The sequence below is a fragment of the Jaculus jaculus genome, chromosome 1 (assembly GCF_020740685.1).
Source record: "Jaculus jaculus isolate mJacJac1 chromosome 1, mJacJac1.mat.Y.cur, whole genome shotgun sequence".
Lineage (NCBI taxonomy): Eukaryota > Metazoa > Chordata > Mammalia > Rodentia > Dipodidae > Jaculus > Jaculus jaculus.
Window position 1 is genome coordinate 299,204,274 of NC_059102.1, and position 18,240 is coordinate 299,222,513.

General features: G+C 50.1%; 1 protein-coding gene across 1 annotated transcript in view; it reads right to left on the reverse strand.

Moving 5' to 3' along the window:
- Nucleotides 1-2,445: 2,445 nt before the first annotated feature.
- The window catches only part of Tex35 (testis expressed 35), a 39,014-nt gene continuing 23,219 nt past the window's right edge, over nucleotides 2,446-18,240 (reverse strand). Inside the window, exon 10 of the mRNA XM_045143556.1 lies at nucleotides 2,446-2,499. Coding sequence (XP_044999491.1) covers nucleotides 2,446-2,499 — 54 coding nt within the window. The remainder of the gene's footprint in view (nucleotides 2,500-18,240) is intronic.

Genomic DNA, 18,240 nt, shown 5'->3' on the forward strand with positions numbered 1-18,240 from the left:
TCCAGGTCAGCCTGGGCTAGAGCGAGACCCTACCTCGAAAAGCAAAAAACAAAAAACAACAACAATAAAACCCTGGGATTCGGAATGTAGTTCAGTGGTAGCACATTTACCTAACATTCCAAGATTCAATCATCAGCACACAAAGGGGGAGGGGGGGATATTTGCTCTAATTCTACAAGGGCTATAAGAATTAAAGAACTGTGGGCTGGAGACATGGCTTAGCGGTTAAGCCCTTGCCTGTGAAGCCTAAGGACCCCGGTTCGAGGCTCGGTTCCCCAGGACCCACGTTAGCCAGATGCACAAGGGGGCGCATGCGTCTGGAGTTCGTTTGCAGTGGCTGGAAGCCCTGGCGTGCCCATTCTCTCTGTATCTGCCTCTTTCTGTCTGTCACTCTCAAATAAATAAAAACAAAAAAATAAAAAAAATAAGAATTAAAGAACTGGTGATTGTCAGCTCTTAGATCTGGGGTTCCCAAGGCTTAAAGAATTGGGGGTGGGGCTAGAGAGATGGCTTAGTGGTTAAGCGCTTGCCTGTGAAGCCTAAGGACCCCGGTTCGAGGCTCGGTTCCCCAGGTCCCACGTTAGCCAGATGCACAAGGGGGCGCACACGTCTGGAGTTCATTTGCAGAGGCTGGAAGCCCTGGCGCGCCCATTCTCTCTCTCCCTCTGTCTTTCTGTGTCTGTCGCTCTCAAATAAATAAATAAAAAATTAAAAAAAAAAAAAGAATTGGGGGTGGTGTAGGTTCAGAAATGCAGAATTCCTTCATTTAAGAAATAGAAGTGGCTGGGCGTGGTGGCGCATGCCTTTAATCCCAGCACTTGGGAGGCAGAGGTAGGAGGATCGCTGTGAGTTCGAGGCCACCCTGAGACACCACAGTGAATTCCAGGTCAGCCTGGGCTAGAGTGAGACCCTATCTCGAAAAAGCAAAAAAAAGAAAAAAGAAATAGAAGTGAACCCAGAAAGCAGTCTATAAGAATGGCTTTTTAAAAAAAAAAAAAAGGAAGCTACAATACTGTAGATTTTATCCAAGGCTTCATGACCATTTGAGGTTTCTTAAAAGTCCAGATTGATACTGATGAAGACATTGCTTTTTGGAGAAATTAGAGGAAACTTTCCAGAGAGGTCAAGGAAAAAAAAAAGAGAGAGAGAGAGAGATCTGGGAAAACTGCCAAGGCTGGAGACAAAATGCTCCACTTGGAACCTGAAGTCACACGGGGCCGAGGCCATGATCAGAAAGGAAACTGGGTGAGAGCAACAGATCCCGGACAAACGGCAAAGGCCTCCAAGGGTCATCAGCACACCTTGCCGCCGCTGGGTCCTGCTTCCCCCATAGGTCCGGAGTCTACTCCAGGGCGCCAGCCTCCACTGTCTCTTGTCTCACAGGTAGAAAACCAAACTTGAACTGGGCAAATGGTTCAATGCCTGGTGTGGGGAAAGGATCGAGTCACAAGTGGGGACAGTGTCAGAAAGCAGCCTGATGGGGGAGGGAGGGAGGGAGGCTACCTTCCAGCCAGTCTGGCCCTCCCTGTTGGCCTCACACTTTGCTGTCTCTCAACCACGATGACCAGGACGAGGCTCCAGATGAGCTACCTGTTGAACAATAAGGCTGACCACAAGGTCTGGCCTTGACCCAGATCCACTGTGGTCCCTACCTTCACTTGCCAAGAGCCAGCACCCTCTCCTTCACACTCCTTTTCAGTCCGTATGAAGAGTAGGCAAGCTGGGTGTGATGGCACACACCTTGAATCCCAGCACTTGGGAGGCAGAGGTAGGAAGATCTCCATGAGTTCAAGGCCACCCTGAGACTACATTCCAGGTCAGCCTGAGCTAGGGTGAAACTCTACTTCAAAAACAAAACAAAACAACAACAACAAGAGTAAGTAAGCCCACAGCTGCCTTGGTGCTTTCTGCTGTCCGACTCATAGGAGGATCCTGAGATCCTGCAGGCCAGGTGCACGCGCAGTTCCCTGACCAGCGAGGTCCGCCTGAGGTCCGGGACCAGTGCGCCACCCAGTGGGAGAAACAGGAACTGCATGCTGGCCACCATCTCAGGTCCTCCTGCGGTACACAGAGGACCCTTAGGAACAGTGGCTTTAAGTTTGCTTTTTTTTTTCCCCTCTGGTTCTTCAACTTTTATCCTGAAAAGCCTTTCTTCTCCCTGCAGGAAAAAGAGACCGCAGGGGTGGTAATATCAATCGTGCTGACGAGGATGGTGACACCTACCAAGGTCTGGTCCAGTGGAGTGAACCGGTGGCAGACTCGGAGGTCCATGGAGCTATTCCCACACGCTATCTTGCAGTCTTGGTTAAACATTACTAAGAGACACTCGGTTAGTCACTGAGCGGTCCTTGCCCTTTATCATGCCAGTCCCTGAACTGAGTGATAAGCAGCCCACACCCTCCTGTTGGTGGCATAGCAGCTATGCCATGGAGTCCTGGAGTTTCTCTATAGGCCTTCCAAAAAGTGCAGGGGTATTTTCCCTCTGGCAACTTCTTCTACCTGTGGCAACGGAGGAGGGGAGGGGTGCTTGGGGCAAGGAAAAGTGTCGTCACTCTCCCTCCCCCCCTTGCCCAATGATGCCACCTAAAGCCAGCAGGACCCAGCCGTGGTTCAGCAGGTTGCATTCCTGTGCCCAAGGGGCTGCAGTGCCACCTGGATGCCTGGAGAATAGGGATGGGCTACTTGGCACCAGGCATCTCCATCTCACTTGAAGCTGCTCTAAAACTGCCCATGTCTCCTTGTAGGGATGTGGGAGCCATTTGAGGCACGTGCCAGCCAGCTCTCTCTGTCGCTCTGACAAGGCATCTTGAGACGATCAGTGTCTAAGCAGACGGGCTTACTTTGCTTAGCTCTGAAGGTCTCAGTCCAGGCACAGCGATGTCTCATGCATGATACGGTAGAGGAAGTTGCCCCTTTATGATGCCCTAAGGCAAAGAGAGGGCCAGGCTGGGGCCCTGTGGTAGTTTGAATGTATGCCCCCTATAGATTCCGGTATTTTATTAAAGCTTGTAACTTGGATCTCCAGCCGCCTGCCTGGAGGAGGTGTTGCTGGGGTGGAACTTGTTTCCAGCCCAAAGGTGTACAGAGAGGTGTGAGCTCTGGTGGGCTCCTTGCTGCTTTTGGTGTGTGATGGCTGGTGATGGTTTTTCTCACATGTACGGTAGCAGCTTCTTCCATCATTGATGGAATGTCCTCTGGATCTGTAAGCTTGAAACAAACCCCTTCCTCCCATAAACTGTGCCTGGGTTGGGTGTTCATCCCAGTAACGTGGAGCTGCCAACAACAGGCCCTCATATCCTCTTCAAAGGCGCGTCTCCAGTGACCCAACTTCCTCCAGCGAGGCCTCACCTTTTAATGTTTCTGCCACCTCTTAGTAGTGTCTTAGGCTGGGGGCCACTCTTTCAATACAATGGACCTTTGGGGGACTAAACTAAACTCTAAACCATATCATGCCACCATTTATAGAAAATCAAGCCATCATGAACAAACAAAACTTTTTAATGTATGGACCTGTCTCTATTTTTTGTTTGTTTTACTATTTTATTTATTTATTCATTCATTCATTCATTTGAGAGAGCAAGAGAAAGAGGCAGACAGAGAGGGAAAGATAATGAGAATGGGAAAACCAGGCTCTCTAGCCACTGCAATCAAACTCCAGATGCTTGCGCCACCTTGTGCATCTGGCATTACATGGGTGTTGGGGAATTGAACTTGGGTCCTTTGACTTTGCAGGCAAGCACCTTAACTGCTGAGTCATTTCTCCAGCTCCTGTCTCTATTTTTGCTTCTCCACACCAGGAACTCACTTAATTCAAGGCTGCCCAAATGTATTCTCCTCAGAGGCCTAGCAGCCTCTGCTGGCATCCCTTCTCCGACATCACTCTGGGCAGTGCAGGCAACAAGCTCCGGGGTGTTCAGAAGGAAGAGGGGAGGGGAAGTTGCACGAGCAGGAGAGACAGGGGCCCACGCTAGAGTCAGGAGATGATGGGTTGGTTCGGTTGTGGTGCATCCAGGACCTCGTGCGTGCCAAGCAAGCACGATACTGCTGAGCCACATGCCCAGCCTGCACTTACACTCTAAAATCTCACCCTAGCTGCCATTTGGACTGTTCGGGGATGAGGGTAGAGACGATACGTCAGGAGGCAGGAGGCCAGTGTTCTCAGACGAGGCTGAAAATTCTCGAGCTAATGAAAGGAAGTGAGATGATGGAGTACCTGAAGGTGAAATGGACAGGAGCTGCTGTTGCACTTGGACATGGTACATAAGGGAGAGGAGTGGGGGAGGGCTAGTCTTATGATCTGCCATGGCCAACTAGAGTAAGAAAAACAATAGCTGACATGCGATGTTATCCAGGCAATCTCTCAAACTCTTCATGTTTTAAGCTCTTTCAATTTCACAACATTCCTATGAGCTAAATGTCCCCACTTTACAGAAGAGAAATTCAAGCCCAAAGAGTTTACGCAATCTGTGTGAAAGTCACACAGCTAGCAAGTGAAGAAACTGGAACTGGAAGCCGGAGATTAGCCGCCCATGCATCATTCCCCCCCTTTCTCAGGGAGGAATGCGCTGTGTGAGATGGAGGGATGCCATTGTCTGGGACGATAGCGAAGTCGGGGAAATAATGGGGATGGACGGAGTTTCTGTGCAAGGGGACAGGTGGGAACGCGGACTTCTGGTTCAGGTGCCTTTTACACATCCATGTAGCGAGATTCCAGTCAGCAGTTGAGTGTGTGGATGGCCTCAGTGGCAGCCAGGAGCATTTGGGGGTGAAGGGTAACCGTGAGATGAGGTGCAAAGGCTGCTGGGCGGATCACACACCAAGTTCATGATGGGGTGCAGACGGGTCTTTCAGTGCACACCATCGGTTCTTGGGTGGCGAGACATGACAGTGCTTAGGAAAAGGGATCTGGGATGCTGTGTTCTCCGGGCCGTGCATGCGCGCGGACAGTACTGCACAAAGCGTGCGCGTGTCCGCGGCCGGGAGACCGTGTGGCTCTTTCCAGGGCTGCCACCAAGCCTCACCCAGTCACCAGCCCTCTCCACCTCTCACGGGGCCTCGCTGGATCTTTGATGCAGTGTCTCTGGAGGCTAAGAATGGAGACGTTTGGAAGGAGTGTGCAGAGCACAGGCTCTTAGCCACCACCACCCCCGCCCCCCCCCCCCCGAAAGTGCCACATTTGTAGCCATGTGGCTTGGTTTGGCCCCAGGAAGAACTCACAGCCTTGCTTTCTTTTGACTCGCCGGTGAGGTGGTGCTGCCAAAATGGCCTGGCTATTCTCCAAGTGTGAAGGGCAGGCCAGCTCACACCTCTTTTCCCAAGAACCAAATCTCCTCTCCAGGCTGTCGGCGGGGACTTGTTGATGCCTGTTTGCTGTGGCCGCTCAGCTTCCAGCTGCCTTCCTGTTTGGAAAGGACGCTGCCAGCCCCTTTGGAAGTGGCCCAGGTGGGGCCTTCGCTTCTCCGCCCCTCCTAAGTTGTCAAGCTTTCTATCCGGGTGCAGCCAGGTGGGGTCTGGCCCACGGAGGACCAGGTGAAGAAAACTTGCTTTCAACCTTGGCCACCCTGGAACCATCAGCGAGGACAGGCTAACTAGGATACACTACAGCTTGGCCTTGGCTGCATCCCTTGTGACCAGCTTGTGTTGAGGTCTGTGTGCTTCCTAAGAAGTGCCCCGCAGACCCTCAGTCCCCGCGTTGCTCTGTTCTAGAAAGGTTCTCCCCAAGGAAGTCAGTCAGAGCACAGTGCAGGGGCTGGGCCGGGCCACGGGTCACATCTTTGCTCAGAACAGTGTTCGGGAAGCAAGGATTCAGCTGTCTCTGGAATGAAATACTCTCTGTAAAGAGGAAGGCTTCTCTCCCACGAAACCATGCCACCTCCTGGCAAAGGGAGCTGCTCAATGCCCAATTACAAAGGTTAAAACGACAACCACCACATCCCAAGGACAACCCTTAGGTTTCTCTGGCTCTAAACGTGGTTTGACAAGTCTTGGTTTATACTTGTGTCATCACTGGAATTTCTTCCAACTTCACAAGATCCACAGAGTTGAGCCAGATTCACGAGGGAGGCAGTCTCAGAACTGGAGGCCGCTGTGGAGGCTCCAGGCTGCTCCTGGGTGGGGCCTATGCCGCACAGGGCACTGGCTGGGCCAGAATATAGAGACGACTCAGTGTTTCCTAAGTCTGGGGTGCCAGGGACCCTACACTACCTTGGGACACTATTCTTCCAGCCACTGACTCACAACTGTCCCCCTGCAGGCAAGGAGATAGCTGTCCTCTTCAAGTGTCCGAGTGCTGGGCTTGCATCTCATGGCTGGGATGTGAAACATGACATGTGGTTCTCTGATTATTTTTATTTTTTAGTTTGAGAGAGAGAGAGACAGACAGAATGGGCGCGCCAGGGCCTCCAGCCTCTGCAAACGAACTCCATATGCATGAGCCCCCTTGTGCGTCTGGCTTATGTGGGTCCTGGGGAATCTATCCAGGGTCCTTTGGCTTTGCAGGCAAATGCCTTAACTGCTAAGCCATCCCTCCAGCCCTGGTTCTCTAATTATTAAGTACCTCCTTCCATAATAGTTGGTAAATAACTGCTGCCTCGAGTCCCTATCCCAACCAATTACACCTGCCAATCATTCCTCTAGGCCAAGACTGTCACATATCCCTATCATCCAGAAACTAAGGGTCACACCTGGCATAGCCAGCCATCCTAGGTTCTGGTGGGACAGGGCCCATGGTTAGATCATTCGGGTATCCCCTGCCCTGAGAGTTCTCAGCATCTCCCTCATTGCTGGCTAGTCCTGCCTGCCACTTCTTACCACTGAGCCTTTAGCATGAGGGTCCTCATTACCTCCCACATCCTCTAGGAAACAATCCAAAGTCAAACTCATGGTGATCCTCCTATCTCTGCCTCCCAAGTGCTGGGATTAAAGGTGTGTGCCACCATGCCCAGCCCAAGCTTATGATCTTTTTTCACAGCTATCTGAACTGAATGTGGCCTCATGTAGCCTGTGGGCCACAGGTTAGAGTCACCTGGAACCTTTCACTGATCCGTTGGCAGCTCAGTTACAGACCCCCACCTTGTTATATCCAGCAGCAGGGATGCAGGACCCCTACGAGCCAGAACCAGAGAGGGGAAGGGCCCAGGTCATACCTGGTTGGGCTGCCTGATAAGGAAGTTCTTGAGAGAGGCCAAGCCAGCACCCTCACCCCGTGCTGGAGAGCTATGAGCAACGCCGAGCTGGTCTGCAATCAACAGGTAAACCTATGGGGCTGAGGCAAAGGGAAGGGTCAAGGTTGTGAGGTAGTTTATGCCAACTGTCAGCTTGACAGGACCTAGACTAACCTGTAAGAGGTTAGGTAGATGAAGTGAGCCTCTGGCTTGTCTTCCGGGAATTAGCTTGATGAGGTTACTTTGGGTGGGAAGACCCACCTTAGCTGTAGGTGGTGCTGTATCGTGGGCTGAGGCCCAGGACTGTATGAAAAGGAAAGACTTGGCTGAGTCGCACAGTCTCTGCTTTCTGTGAAAGGACTGTGACCATCTCTTCCTGTCATACTTTCCCTGCCATGATGGACTGTGACCTGGAACCATGCGCTGAAACAATCCTTTCCGCCCTTAGACGGATTTCTGTCGGGTATTTTGTCTCAGCAATGAGAAGGTGACTGGTTCATGTGGGGGTCATACATTGCCAATAGAGACATGGCACAAGGCCAGCTTAGTCACAGAGCTCATGGTCGGGTGGGTGCCTTCCTGCTGGGTCCACCTGGGCCTGCGAATGACAAGCTCTTGCTGGCCAGACAGGAGCCTGAGCCACACTCACCCTCTACCTGCCAACCAGCCAAGGGGGGTGTAGAGGAAGCCTTGCTCTGTACTGAAAGGAACAACGGAATTATGGGAAACTTGTAACACACTTACTTTCCCATAACAGACTGCTCATAAATTTCCCGGATGTCCAGGGGCCAACAGTGCCTGACAGCCAAGCTTCACATCTCCCTGTTAGTCAATACCGCAGTTGAACACTCTACTGTGACACAGGCTGAAAGTCACCATTCAGTGCTAGACGCCGACTCCGTGTGAGGATTTACTGCTCTGGAGCTGGAATCCGGGCTTCGTGATGCTGGGTCAGTGCTGGGTGTCACTTGGGCTTGACTCATGCCCAGCACATAGCAGGAGGCCAATCCTCACCCTCCCACAACCCCCCCCCCCACAGCTTGATCCACACCAACTGCTCACCCTCGTTACTTGATACATTCTTGCTGTAAAACCTGCTGCCAACGTTGCCCGCAGCTCAGTCCAAAGGAGCCAAGATTTGCCCCACTGGGACCTCGGCCGCACCCTAGAGAGAAGTGACTCAGACTGGACACTTGGCTCCAAATGACCTCAAGTGACTCACTGCAAACAGAACAGAGGTGGCACCCAATGCCTCACCAACAGCTCTGTTCACTACTTACCCAGCCGTCACTGCCCCGTTTCCCTGCTCACTTACACAGTGTTTAAATACGATGGTGTTCCGCAGTTTCCTCCACTCTGAATGCAGTGAACAATTATTGCCAACTTTCGACAAGCAGCTGGGGCAACTCACAGGAGAAGAGTGTGGGGAGGGTCCTCAGGTGCCCCCTGTGCCAGCTGTCCGCAGAGGTGCACAAGGTCTCGTGGCCCTGGGGTGGGGGCTGCATGAGAGGATAAATGATGAAGGAACACTGAGCTCCACTGAAGAGCTGCTTTGGGGTCTCCCCCTTATAAGTCACCACGATAACCTCATTGGTTCGTCAGACTGCTATTGATGCAATTGTTCCTTGGTCTGTCATCTGAGCCCTCTCTGAGGTGAAGAACTTGGTTCACATCTCTCCAGGGGAAGAGTTTCCTGGGACGCATGGTTTGAGTCTCGGGGCTGGGCATTGAGATGACCCGGAGGGCATCTGGAACCACTGCCAGAGCCCCCCGCAGAGATCTCGATTGACCTGCAGTAGCCTGAGCCTGGACATCAGCCCCTTGGGAGCCCCCCTCCCTTACCCCAAGGGCTTCCAGGGCACAACCAGAGCTCAGGACCAGAGCTCTGACATGCAAGTCTACAGGGGAGATGCTGAACCGGCAGCTCATGCCACGTCCAGCCCAGTGACCAGCACGCCTGCAAGCTGGTTCATGCCTTCCGCTGGTGGCCTCAACCATTCTCATTTCTTTTTTTCTTTTTTTTTAAATTTTTAAAAAATTTTTTTATTTATTTGAGAGCGACAGACACAGAGAGAAAGACAGATAGAGGGAGAGAGAGAGAATGGGCGCGCCAGGGCCTCCAGCCACTGCAAACGAACTCCAGACGCGTGCGCCCCCTTGTGCATCTGGCTAACGTGGGACCTGGGGAACCAAGCCTCGAACTGGGGTCCTTAGGCTTCACAGGCAAGCGCTTAACCACTAAGCCATCTCTCCAGCCCAACCATTCTCATTTCTAAGATGCCGTCTTCCACAGTTCTTTCCCTGACACTTTCCTTCTGGGTTTTAGTAGCTTTTAAATTTCTGCTTAATCCTGGATTCCGAGTTGGGAGTTTCAGTTTAGGAAGCACCTGGGAAGGCAAATTATTACACTTTTAAAAACATGGGTATAGGCTGGAGAGATGGCTTAGCCGTTAAGCGCTTGCTTGTGAAGCCTAAGGACCCCAGTTCGAGGCTCAATTCTCCAAGACCCACGTAAGCCAGATGCCCAAGGTGACAGGTGCATCTGGAGTTTGTTTGCAGTGGCTAGAGGCCCTGGTGTGCCTATTCTGTCTCTCTCTCTCTGTCTGTCACTCTCAGATAAATAAATTAAAATTAAAATTAAAATTAAAAAAACAACATGGATATGGAAGAGTAGATGAGAATGAACAAGGAAGATGATTTCATTGTTCTTACAGCTACTGGTCATTAAGTTGTTGTTTGTGTGTATGTGGCACTTGTGCGTGTGGGGGTGCCACGTGTGTGTACAAGGTGTGTGTATACAGAGGCCAGAAGCTGAGGTCGGACATCTCAAGTTGCTCTTTCACCTTATTTTTGAAACAGTGTCTCACGAACCTGGGACTTACAGATTTGGGGTATTACAGTCTCAGGGGTTCTGCTGTCTCTGCCTCTCCAGCACCAAGATTCCAGCGCCAAGACTCCTGCTGGGGATTCAAACTCAGGTTTTCCTGCTTGTGAGAAAAGCACTCAAGAAAGTGCCCCACCTGATGACTTGTACAGGGATCGAACCACAGCCTTGTTGTTAGAGCCACTCGTTGACCAACTCAGCTAAGCAGCCCCTCGTGTTTGTTTCTCTGAAGTCAGCAGGTTGTTATGAGGCAAACATCTTCTTGTCTGCTTTTCAAAATCATGGTCCTGCTTTAACTGTGGGTTTTTGGACACACAGGGAAGAAGGTGGCACAGTGTCACCAGCTGCTACATCTGCTCACCTGCCAGCCCAGCCCATCCCCACGTTCACCGGTTTAGCCCACCTTCTCGTTTTTGTTATTGTTGGTGTGGGGGGACTGGGGGGCAGGCAGGATGGGAGGGTGTGCACGTGCCCTTGCACACGTGTGAAGATCCGAGGACAACTTGAGGTGCTGGTTCTCACCCTCCACCTCGTCTGAGGTGCCAGGTTAGCTGGTCCATGATCCTCTGGGAGGTCCTCCTGTCTCCACCTCCTATGTCACTGTAAGCAGGCTGGGGTTACAAGCAGCCACCACCCTGTCCAAGTCTACGTGGGTTCTAGGGATTTGCTCTCCAGTCCTCACACTTGTGTGGCAAACACGGTATCCACTGAGCCCTCTCCCCAGCCCCCACCTCCTATTGTTTTGAAATTACTCTCAGGTATCATGCAACTTCATCTGCAACCTTTTTAATCAACCACTCAAAAAGAACATGTTTTGTATCGTAACCACACATCAAAACAAACAATTGTTCACATTCCTTAATTGCCTCAAAATTATCATCTGTGAATATTTTTAGAGTTTGAAGCAGAGACTAAATGAGGTTTAGAGGCTGGATGATGAATGTTTTAGTTGGTTTTTATTTATAGGTTATCCTCCCATCTTTTGTTTCTCCTTCCAATCTGCTGAAGGTCCTGAGTTGTGCCTGCATATTTTGCTGACAAACTACCTCCCCATGGTGTAGTTGTGACGCCAGTTGTCTCCACCCCCTTGGGTCTACACACAACCAAGTCCCACTGTTTGACATCACAACATGACATACATATCTACAAAATTCACACTGGAGACCTGTGCATTCAAGTTACAAAAAAAGTCACACACAAAATCTTTAAAATATTTTATTTTTATTTATTTGAGAGGGAAAGAGGTGGAGAGAGAGAGGGAGAGAGAATGGGTGCACCAGGGCTTTCAGCCACTGCAAACCAACTCCAGATGCATGTGCCATCTTGTGCATCTGGCTTATGTGGGTCCTGGAGAATTGAACTGGGATCCTTTGGCTTTGTAGGCAAATGCCTTAACTGCTAAGCCATCTCTCCAGACTGAAAATCTTATATTTTAAGTAAGTTTAAGGTGTTCTGTTGGGCCAGATGTAGCCCATGGGCTTTGGGTTGGACACACCTCACTCAGCTTCCTCAGATGTGAGTTTGATTTTAGTGTGGGATATATTCTTCAAGCACAGGGTCCATGGTGGCTGCTTGTCTCATTCTGTGAAGTTAGGTGGGTCACATGACCCATGCCTGACTTAAAAATATTTTGGCTCATTATAACATTTCATATTAAGAAGGAATGATAGCCTGAAATAGCGCTTTACTTACTATTCAATACCCGTTCGATTGTTCACTTGTTTAACTTACCCTCTTTACCATTTTCAAGAGAATAAGTTGGGGCTGGAGAGATGGCTTAGCGGTTAAGCGCTTGCCTGTGAAGCCTAAGGACCCTGGTTCAAGGCTCGGTTCCCCAGGTCCCACGTTAGCCAGATGCACAAGGGGGCGCACGTGTCTGGAGTTCGTGTGCAGAGGCTGGAAGCCCTGGCGCGCCCATTCTCTCTCTCTCCCTCTATCTGTCTTTCTCTCTGTGTCTGTCGCTTTCAAATAAATAAATTAAAAGAAAAAGAATAAGTTGGTTTCCTAACATCCTCCAACAGGATTAGAGTTTTGTTATATTTTTAGGATCATCCCTCCCACCTTAAAGGTGACCCCTATTGTGATTTCTGTTACTACTGATTAGTTGTGATGGCTGGGATTTGAGAGGAGCAACTTGGGTCACACTCCTGTGACGAGCGCATGCTGGCAAAGGCGTTGGGTGTGAGGCAGGGCAGTCGCAGACCCCCATGTTCTGCGGTCCTGCCACAGCCCACCAGCAAACAGGTTTCCTTCTTGCCCCACTTCCTGCCCAGCCAGCAACGCTTTACAGAGAAGTAACAAACAAGGAGGTGGTCTTTCCGGCTGGGACCCTCTGGGAAACAGAGGTGGGGACATGATGGGGCTGCTGACTAAGAGCTTCAGCATGACATGTCACTTGTGGAGGTGGGGGTCACTAAAAGAAAGGCACCCCCCTAGGCCTGATCGCATCAAACTCCCCCTGCCCCTACCCTGGAGTTCTGGTGATCTCCATGAAGCCCCCAACAGCAGGTCTCCAGGAAGGATCAAGACCCCACCTGAGCCCACCCCACCCCACCCCACCGCACTGAGGCAGGGCTTTCTGAGCAGGCCTCCTGACAGCAGGGGACTGCTGCGTGGGCAGTTCGACGGCGTGGCCATCAGCAGAAAATGCCGCAGAGCCGGAGAGCTGTGCCTGGGCAGGAGAGCTCCCACGTGGTGGTCCCGCAGAGCTGGGCCTGCAGCTGTCCCAAGCAAGGCCTTCTTTTCCAGCTCAGCAGTTCTCCAGCACCAGGCCCTATGGTTGGCTGGCTCATCTTTTTTCCACGATGACCTCAGTCTGACCTCATCAAAGTGCACGCACAGAATTACACAGAGCTTACATTCACGCCCACGCAGAACATCTCAGAGAGGTATCTGGTCCACAATCCCTGGACTTGACAGTGATCCTGTCCCACCAGCTCCTCATCCACCAGAGTCACTTTTCTCAGGGATTTCATTCATCAATTTATTTTGTTTTGTTTTTCGAGGTGGGGTCTTGCTCTACACCAGACTGACCTGGAGTTCACTATGTGGTCTCAGGGTGGCCTTGAGCTCCTCCTACCTCTGCCTCCCAAGTGCTGGGATTAAAGGCTTATGTCACCACTCTAGTCTGGCTTGGAATTCCTCAATTTGAGATTAAAGAGTTAACACTTTTAAAATGCAAATGTCAAACTGCAGAGATGGCTTACTGGTTAAGATGCTTGCTTGTGAACCCTAAGAACCAAGGTTCAATTCTCTAATACCCAAGTAAGCCAGATGCACAAGGCAGCTCATGCTTCAGGAGTTCATTTGCAGTAGCTAGAGGAATCTTCCTCTCTCTTCCTCTCTCTCCCTCCCTCTGCCAGATAAATAAATAAAGGGCTTTTTGTTGTTGTTGTTGTTTTTCTGGCTGGAGAAATGGCTTGGTGGTTAAGGTGCTTGCCTACAAAGTGTTCTCTTTCTTTCTTTCTTTCTTTCTTTCTTTCTCTCTCTTTTTTTTTTTTTTTTTCTTGCCTGCAAAGTGGAGTTCTATTCCCCAGGAAGCCAGATGCACATGGTGTTGCATGTGCCTAGAGTTTGTTTGTAGGAGGTGGAGGCCCAATAAGTAAAAATAAAATATTTATTTTTATTTGAGAGAATGGGCACGCCAGGGCTTTCAGTGGCTGTAAATGAACTCCAGACGTGTGTGCCCCCTTGTGCACATGTAGGACAACGTGTGCTTGCATCACTGTGTCTGACTACATGGGACCTGGAGATTCAAACAAGAGTTCTTGGGCTGGAGAGATGGCTTAGTGGTTAAGGTGCAGGCCTGCCCAGCCAAAGGACCCAAGTTCCTTTCCCCAGGTCCCATGTAAGCCAGATGCACAAGGAGGCACACAAGTCTGGAGTTCGTTTGCAGTGGCTAGAGGTCCTGGCGTGCCCATTCTCTCTCTCTCTTTCTCTAATAAGTAAATAAAAATGAACCTTTTAAAAAAGAGAGTTCTTAGACTTCTCAGGCAAATGCCTTACTAAGCTGTCTCTCCAGCCCAGCCCCCCCAAAAATAATATTTAAAAAATGCAAATGTAGCGGGGCATGGTGGTGCACGCCTTTCATCCCAGCACTCAGGAGGCAGAGGTAGGAGGATCGCCATGAGTTTGAGGCCAAACTGAGACCATATAGTCAGCATGGACTAGAGTGAGACCCTACCTCGAAAAAACAGAAAACAAACAAACAAACAAACAAAAACCCGCGAATGTCCCTGGCAGGGCTGGGCGTCACACATCAGGGTGGAATGTTTCTTGGATCACTCTCCTGCTGAACCTGAGCTGACAAAAGCAGCTGAGGGGTGTGGACAGGATGCAGAGGGGAAAGCTGGGGTGCCTGCAGGAAGGCTGGGGGCGCTGAGTTCTGGGGCAGCTCCCACAGTCCCTGGAGATTGTGTAGCCAGGGTCGAGAAGGGGAAATGGGAGGTCGCCAAAGTCAAACTGCCTGTGCTTCGTTACTTTTCGTATATCCTGTTCCTAATTACCAGGCATCTCCTACTCTTCTTTTCTCCACACTTTCTCTTTTCCACACTTCCCTATTCCTCTTATTTGACTCTAGAACAGAAAATAGCCTGCTTTATTTTCTCCATATTAAATATTTTAAAGGTTTCGGGAGGTCACCCTTGGCACCTAACCTTGTAGCGTCACTGGATGAGGAAGCAGTGTCTGGCCCCTGCCTGGCTCACCAAATCTCGTAACAGAAGAGACGCACTTCATCGTGAGCTCGGAGCACTGGATTTGAAGGTGCCTCGGGGACCTAATCCCTATGTGGGTGACCGCTGGCTTTTTTGTAGCCACAGAGCGGTGGCATCACGGGTCCTAAGCCCCACCAAATGCCAAAAGTGAAGCTAAAATGGGACCCAAGGTCTAGACTACCAATTTTGTCCCTACTCTTGAATCCTGGCAGTGGTTCTTCTGGAGAGGACAGTGGGCAGGGACTGGTGTGGCCCCAGCGCCCTCTGCTGGTGAGTTTTCAGAATTGATATTCTCCCCCCCACCCCCACTTGAGGTTTATCTGTCTTTGTTTTATTGGGTTTGGAGGAAGTTACGAAAGAGGACTTCTGTGGATAACAAGTCTGGAGCTAGCTGCTACATGCATTTTCTCTGAGAAGGGCCCCAGAAGGTTCAACAGGGTGGGTGGGATGTCCAAGGGGGAGACGGCGAGTGTGGCCTGCAGGAAGGCTGGACGTATTGAGATTCATGGTGGCTTTTGTCAGATCAAAGCAAGCATCAGAGGAGGTTCCTGGACAACGATACTCAAATGAGAGTAGATTTGAGGCCTCACTGGTCTGGGTTCCCAGCAAGTGTCAAATAGAAATGGCTTCTCCGGGCTCAGTGCTGCCTCTCTGGTGTCATATGGGCTCTTAAATGTTTTTGACAGCCACAATCTGCCATTCCCAAGGTGAACAGAGACTGCAAGCTCCCTGCGGGGAGGCAGGGCTGAGATTTCACGCTCAGCTGGGGCTCTCTGTGGAGGCCTGAGCATTAGCTGGAGGAAAGCTACAGACCTTTCTGTCTGTGCTAGACTTTCCTCAGCAGCAGGAGCTCCTGGGTCTGGGGTAAGGGCACCAACTGGGCACCTTTGTCCATCCATCTACACATAGAACCTGGAGCACTGCCGACCACACATAGGTGTTCACCCTCCAGTTTAGTAGAGCTGAGAGACAGCCAGACTGTGATCGTCAAGCTCCCAGACAAGGCTGTTGAGCCCCGGAACCCACTAGAAGCAAGAGTGCAGGAAATCGATTCTGAAATCAGAGTGCTGGGGTTCAAATTCCAACTCTATCACTTACGCTGGGACCTTATGACAGATATCGTCGATTCCTCACCTTTAGCCTATTTTGTTGTACAAACTTGATAGCAGCAGTTTGAGTGACCTCAGAGAATTGATTCCCAAGTGTCCTGCCTGCATTTATTGGTTTCTTGCAATACGTGTCACTGTAGCAGGCATACGGCAGTGACAGGAGCCGCTCAGATCTTTTTCAGGAGCTTGCCTTGTGGAGAACACAACTAACCATGCAGTGTGGGAGTTGGTGACAAGTGGGCTGGGGGTGGGGGAGGAGGAAGGCAGGGCAAGGAAGATGCTAGAGAGGTGGCCTTGCTGTTTATATGTAACACAGGGGAAGTACGGCCAAGAAGGCAGCTCAAGGTGAGGAGGACATGGAAGGTGCATGGCAAGGCCTGCAGGCCAGAGTGTATGTAGTAAGCTTGAGCAGCAGCTAGACCCGAGTGAAAGAGCCCCCAGAGGGAGGGGAAATGACCCATGAGGCTGAGGGCTGCTGAGTTTTGCTCTGGGAGAAGGGGAAACCATTGGAAAGTTCTGATCTTAGGAGAGACATAATCTACTGAGGTGTAAAAGAACAGGTTAGCTGACTGTGCCTGGATTGTCGGGGACTTCCATGGCTCTCTGCAGCCTCAGGGGACAGAGGGTGGTGGCTGAAGTGGTGGGAAGACACAGAGTGCCTGACCGACCGTCACCCAGGGCTCTGAACATCACGCTAACTTCGCTTTCCTACGGTCCCTTTAGATTTATTCCCAGGACTTGATTTGTCCCCGTCTTGAGGGAGGATGAACAGGTGGACAGGGTCACTCCTTGACAATAAGCGCGGTCTGAGGTACTGTCGGTCAGACAAGTCTTTAGAAGATGTCAATCTACTTTGTTTCCATTATTAAAGATCTTTTTGGGCCATATTGTTTTTTCCTTAAACTAGTCAGTGTTTTATTCTACAAAAACTATATGGTTTGTTGTAACAACGTTTGAAGTTGCTGGGCATGGTGACTCACACCTTTAATCTCATTACTAAGGAGGCAGAGGGGATCACGGTGAGTTCGAGGCCACCCTTAGACTACTGAGTGAATTTCAGGTCAGCCTGGGCTAGAGCAACACCCTACCTTAAGAAACCCACCCCCAAAAAAGTTAGAAATTATAAATAAGTCCAAACAATGGCAAAAGAAGAAAAAACCCATGATAATCCCACTTTCTAGAGAAACCACTGCTGAAATTCTTATGCACAGCCTTGTGGGTCTTTCAGTTCATAACTGCCTCCCTAGCGCACACATGCACAAACACACACACACACACACACACACACTCACAATCTTACCCAAATTGGAGCCATATTCTAGAAGTTTTATAATTTACTGTTTCTCATATAACATCAATACTTCTCTTAAAAATATTTTATTTATTTATTTAAGAGGAAGAAAGAGAGAGAGGAAGAGAGAGAAGAGGGAGACAGAAAAAAATGACACAATGGAATTTGTAGAAAAAATTGTCAAAATGGGCTGGAGAGATTGCTTAGTGGTTAAGGCGCTTGCCTGCAAAACCAAAAGAACCAGGTTCGACTCCCGAGGACCCACATAAGCCAGATGCACAAGGGGGTACATGCATCTGGAGTTTGTTTGCAGTAGCTAGAGGCCCTGGCACTACCATTCTCTCTCTTTCTCTCTCTCTCTCTCTCTCTCTCTCTCTCTCCCTGCCTATTTCTGTATTTCCTCTCTCTCTCAAATTAATAAATAAAAATAATTTTTTTAAATAAAGAAAAATGGTTGAACTCGGAACAGATCGTACTCAATGAACTCACCCAGTCACAGAAAGACAATGGTCGCATGGTCTCACTCAACTGCAGCTCCTAACTTGAATCTGCCCGAGATGCTGACACACCTAATAGGCATCTTGAGGGCCAGACAATAGGGAGGGTGGGGCTGGAGGGGAGGGTAAGGGTGTGTGTGTGTTGGGGGGGGGACATACAAAACTGGACCCAAATGGAACTGGTACCATAAAATCCTAAATCCTGGAAGACAGACCAAAAGGTTGAACACTCATCAGGATCTTAGAGGGAATACCAGAATCAAAGGGCCCTGGAGAGGTTGAGATGAAGTCTAACCTTATTTTTCTCCTGTTTCTCTTTTTTGTTTCTTTCTTTTTTAAATTTTCTTTTGTTTCCTTCTTTCTTTTCCCTTGGCACTGGCCTGTAACTCCCTGTAACATCCTGGGGTACCAGGATGCAGTTAACACCCACAATGAGCTATTGATCAGAGAGGTTTCCCAAAAGAAGACAGACTTCTGTCAGAGTACTTGATTACCCACCAGAGGTTAATGTAAGACCCTACTGCTGAAGACACCATATGCTATCAGCATGAAATATGGAGACAGCAGGCTGGAATCTGTAA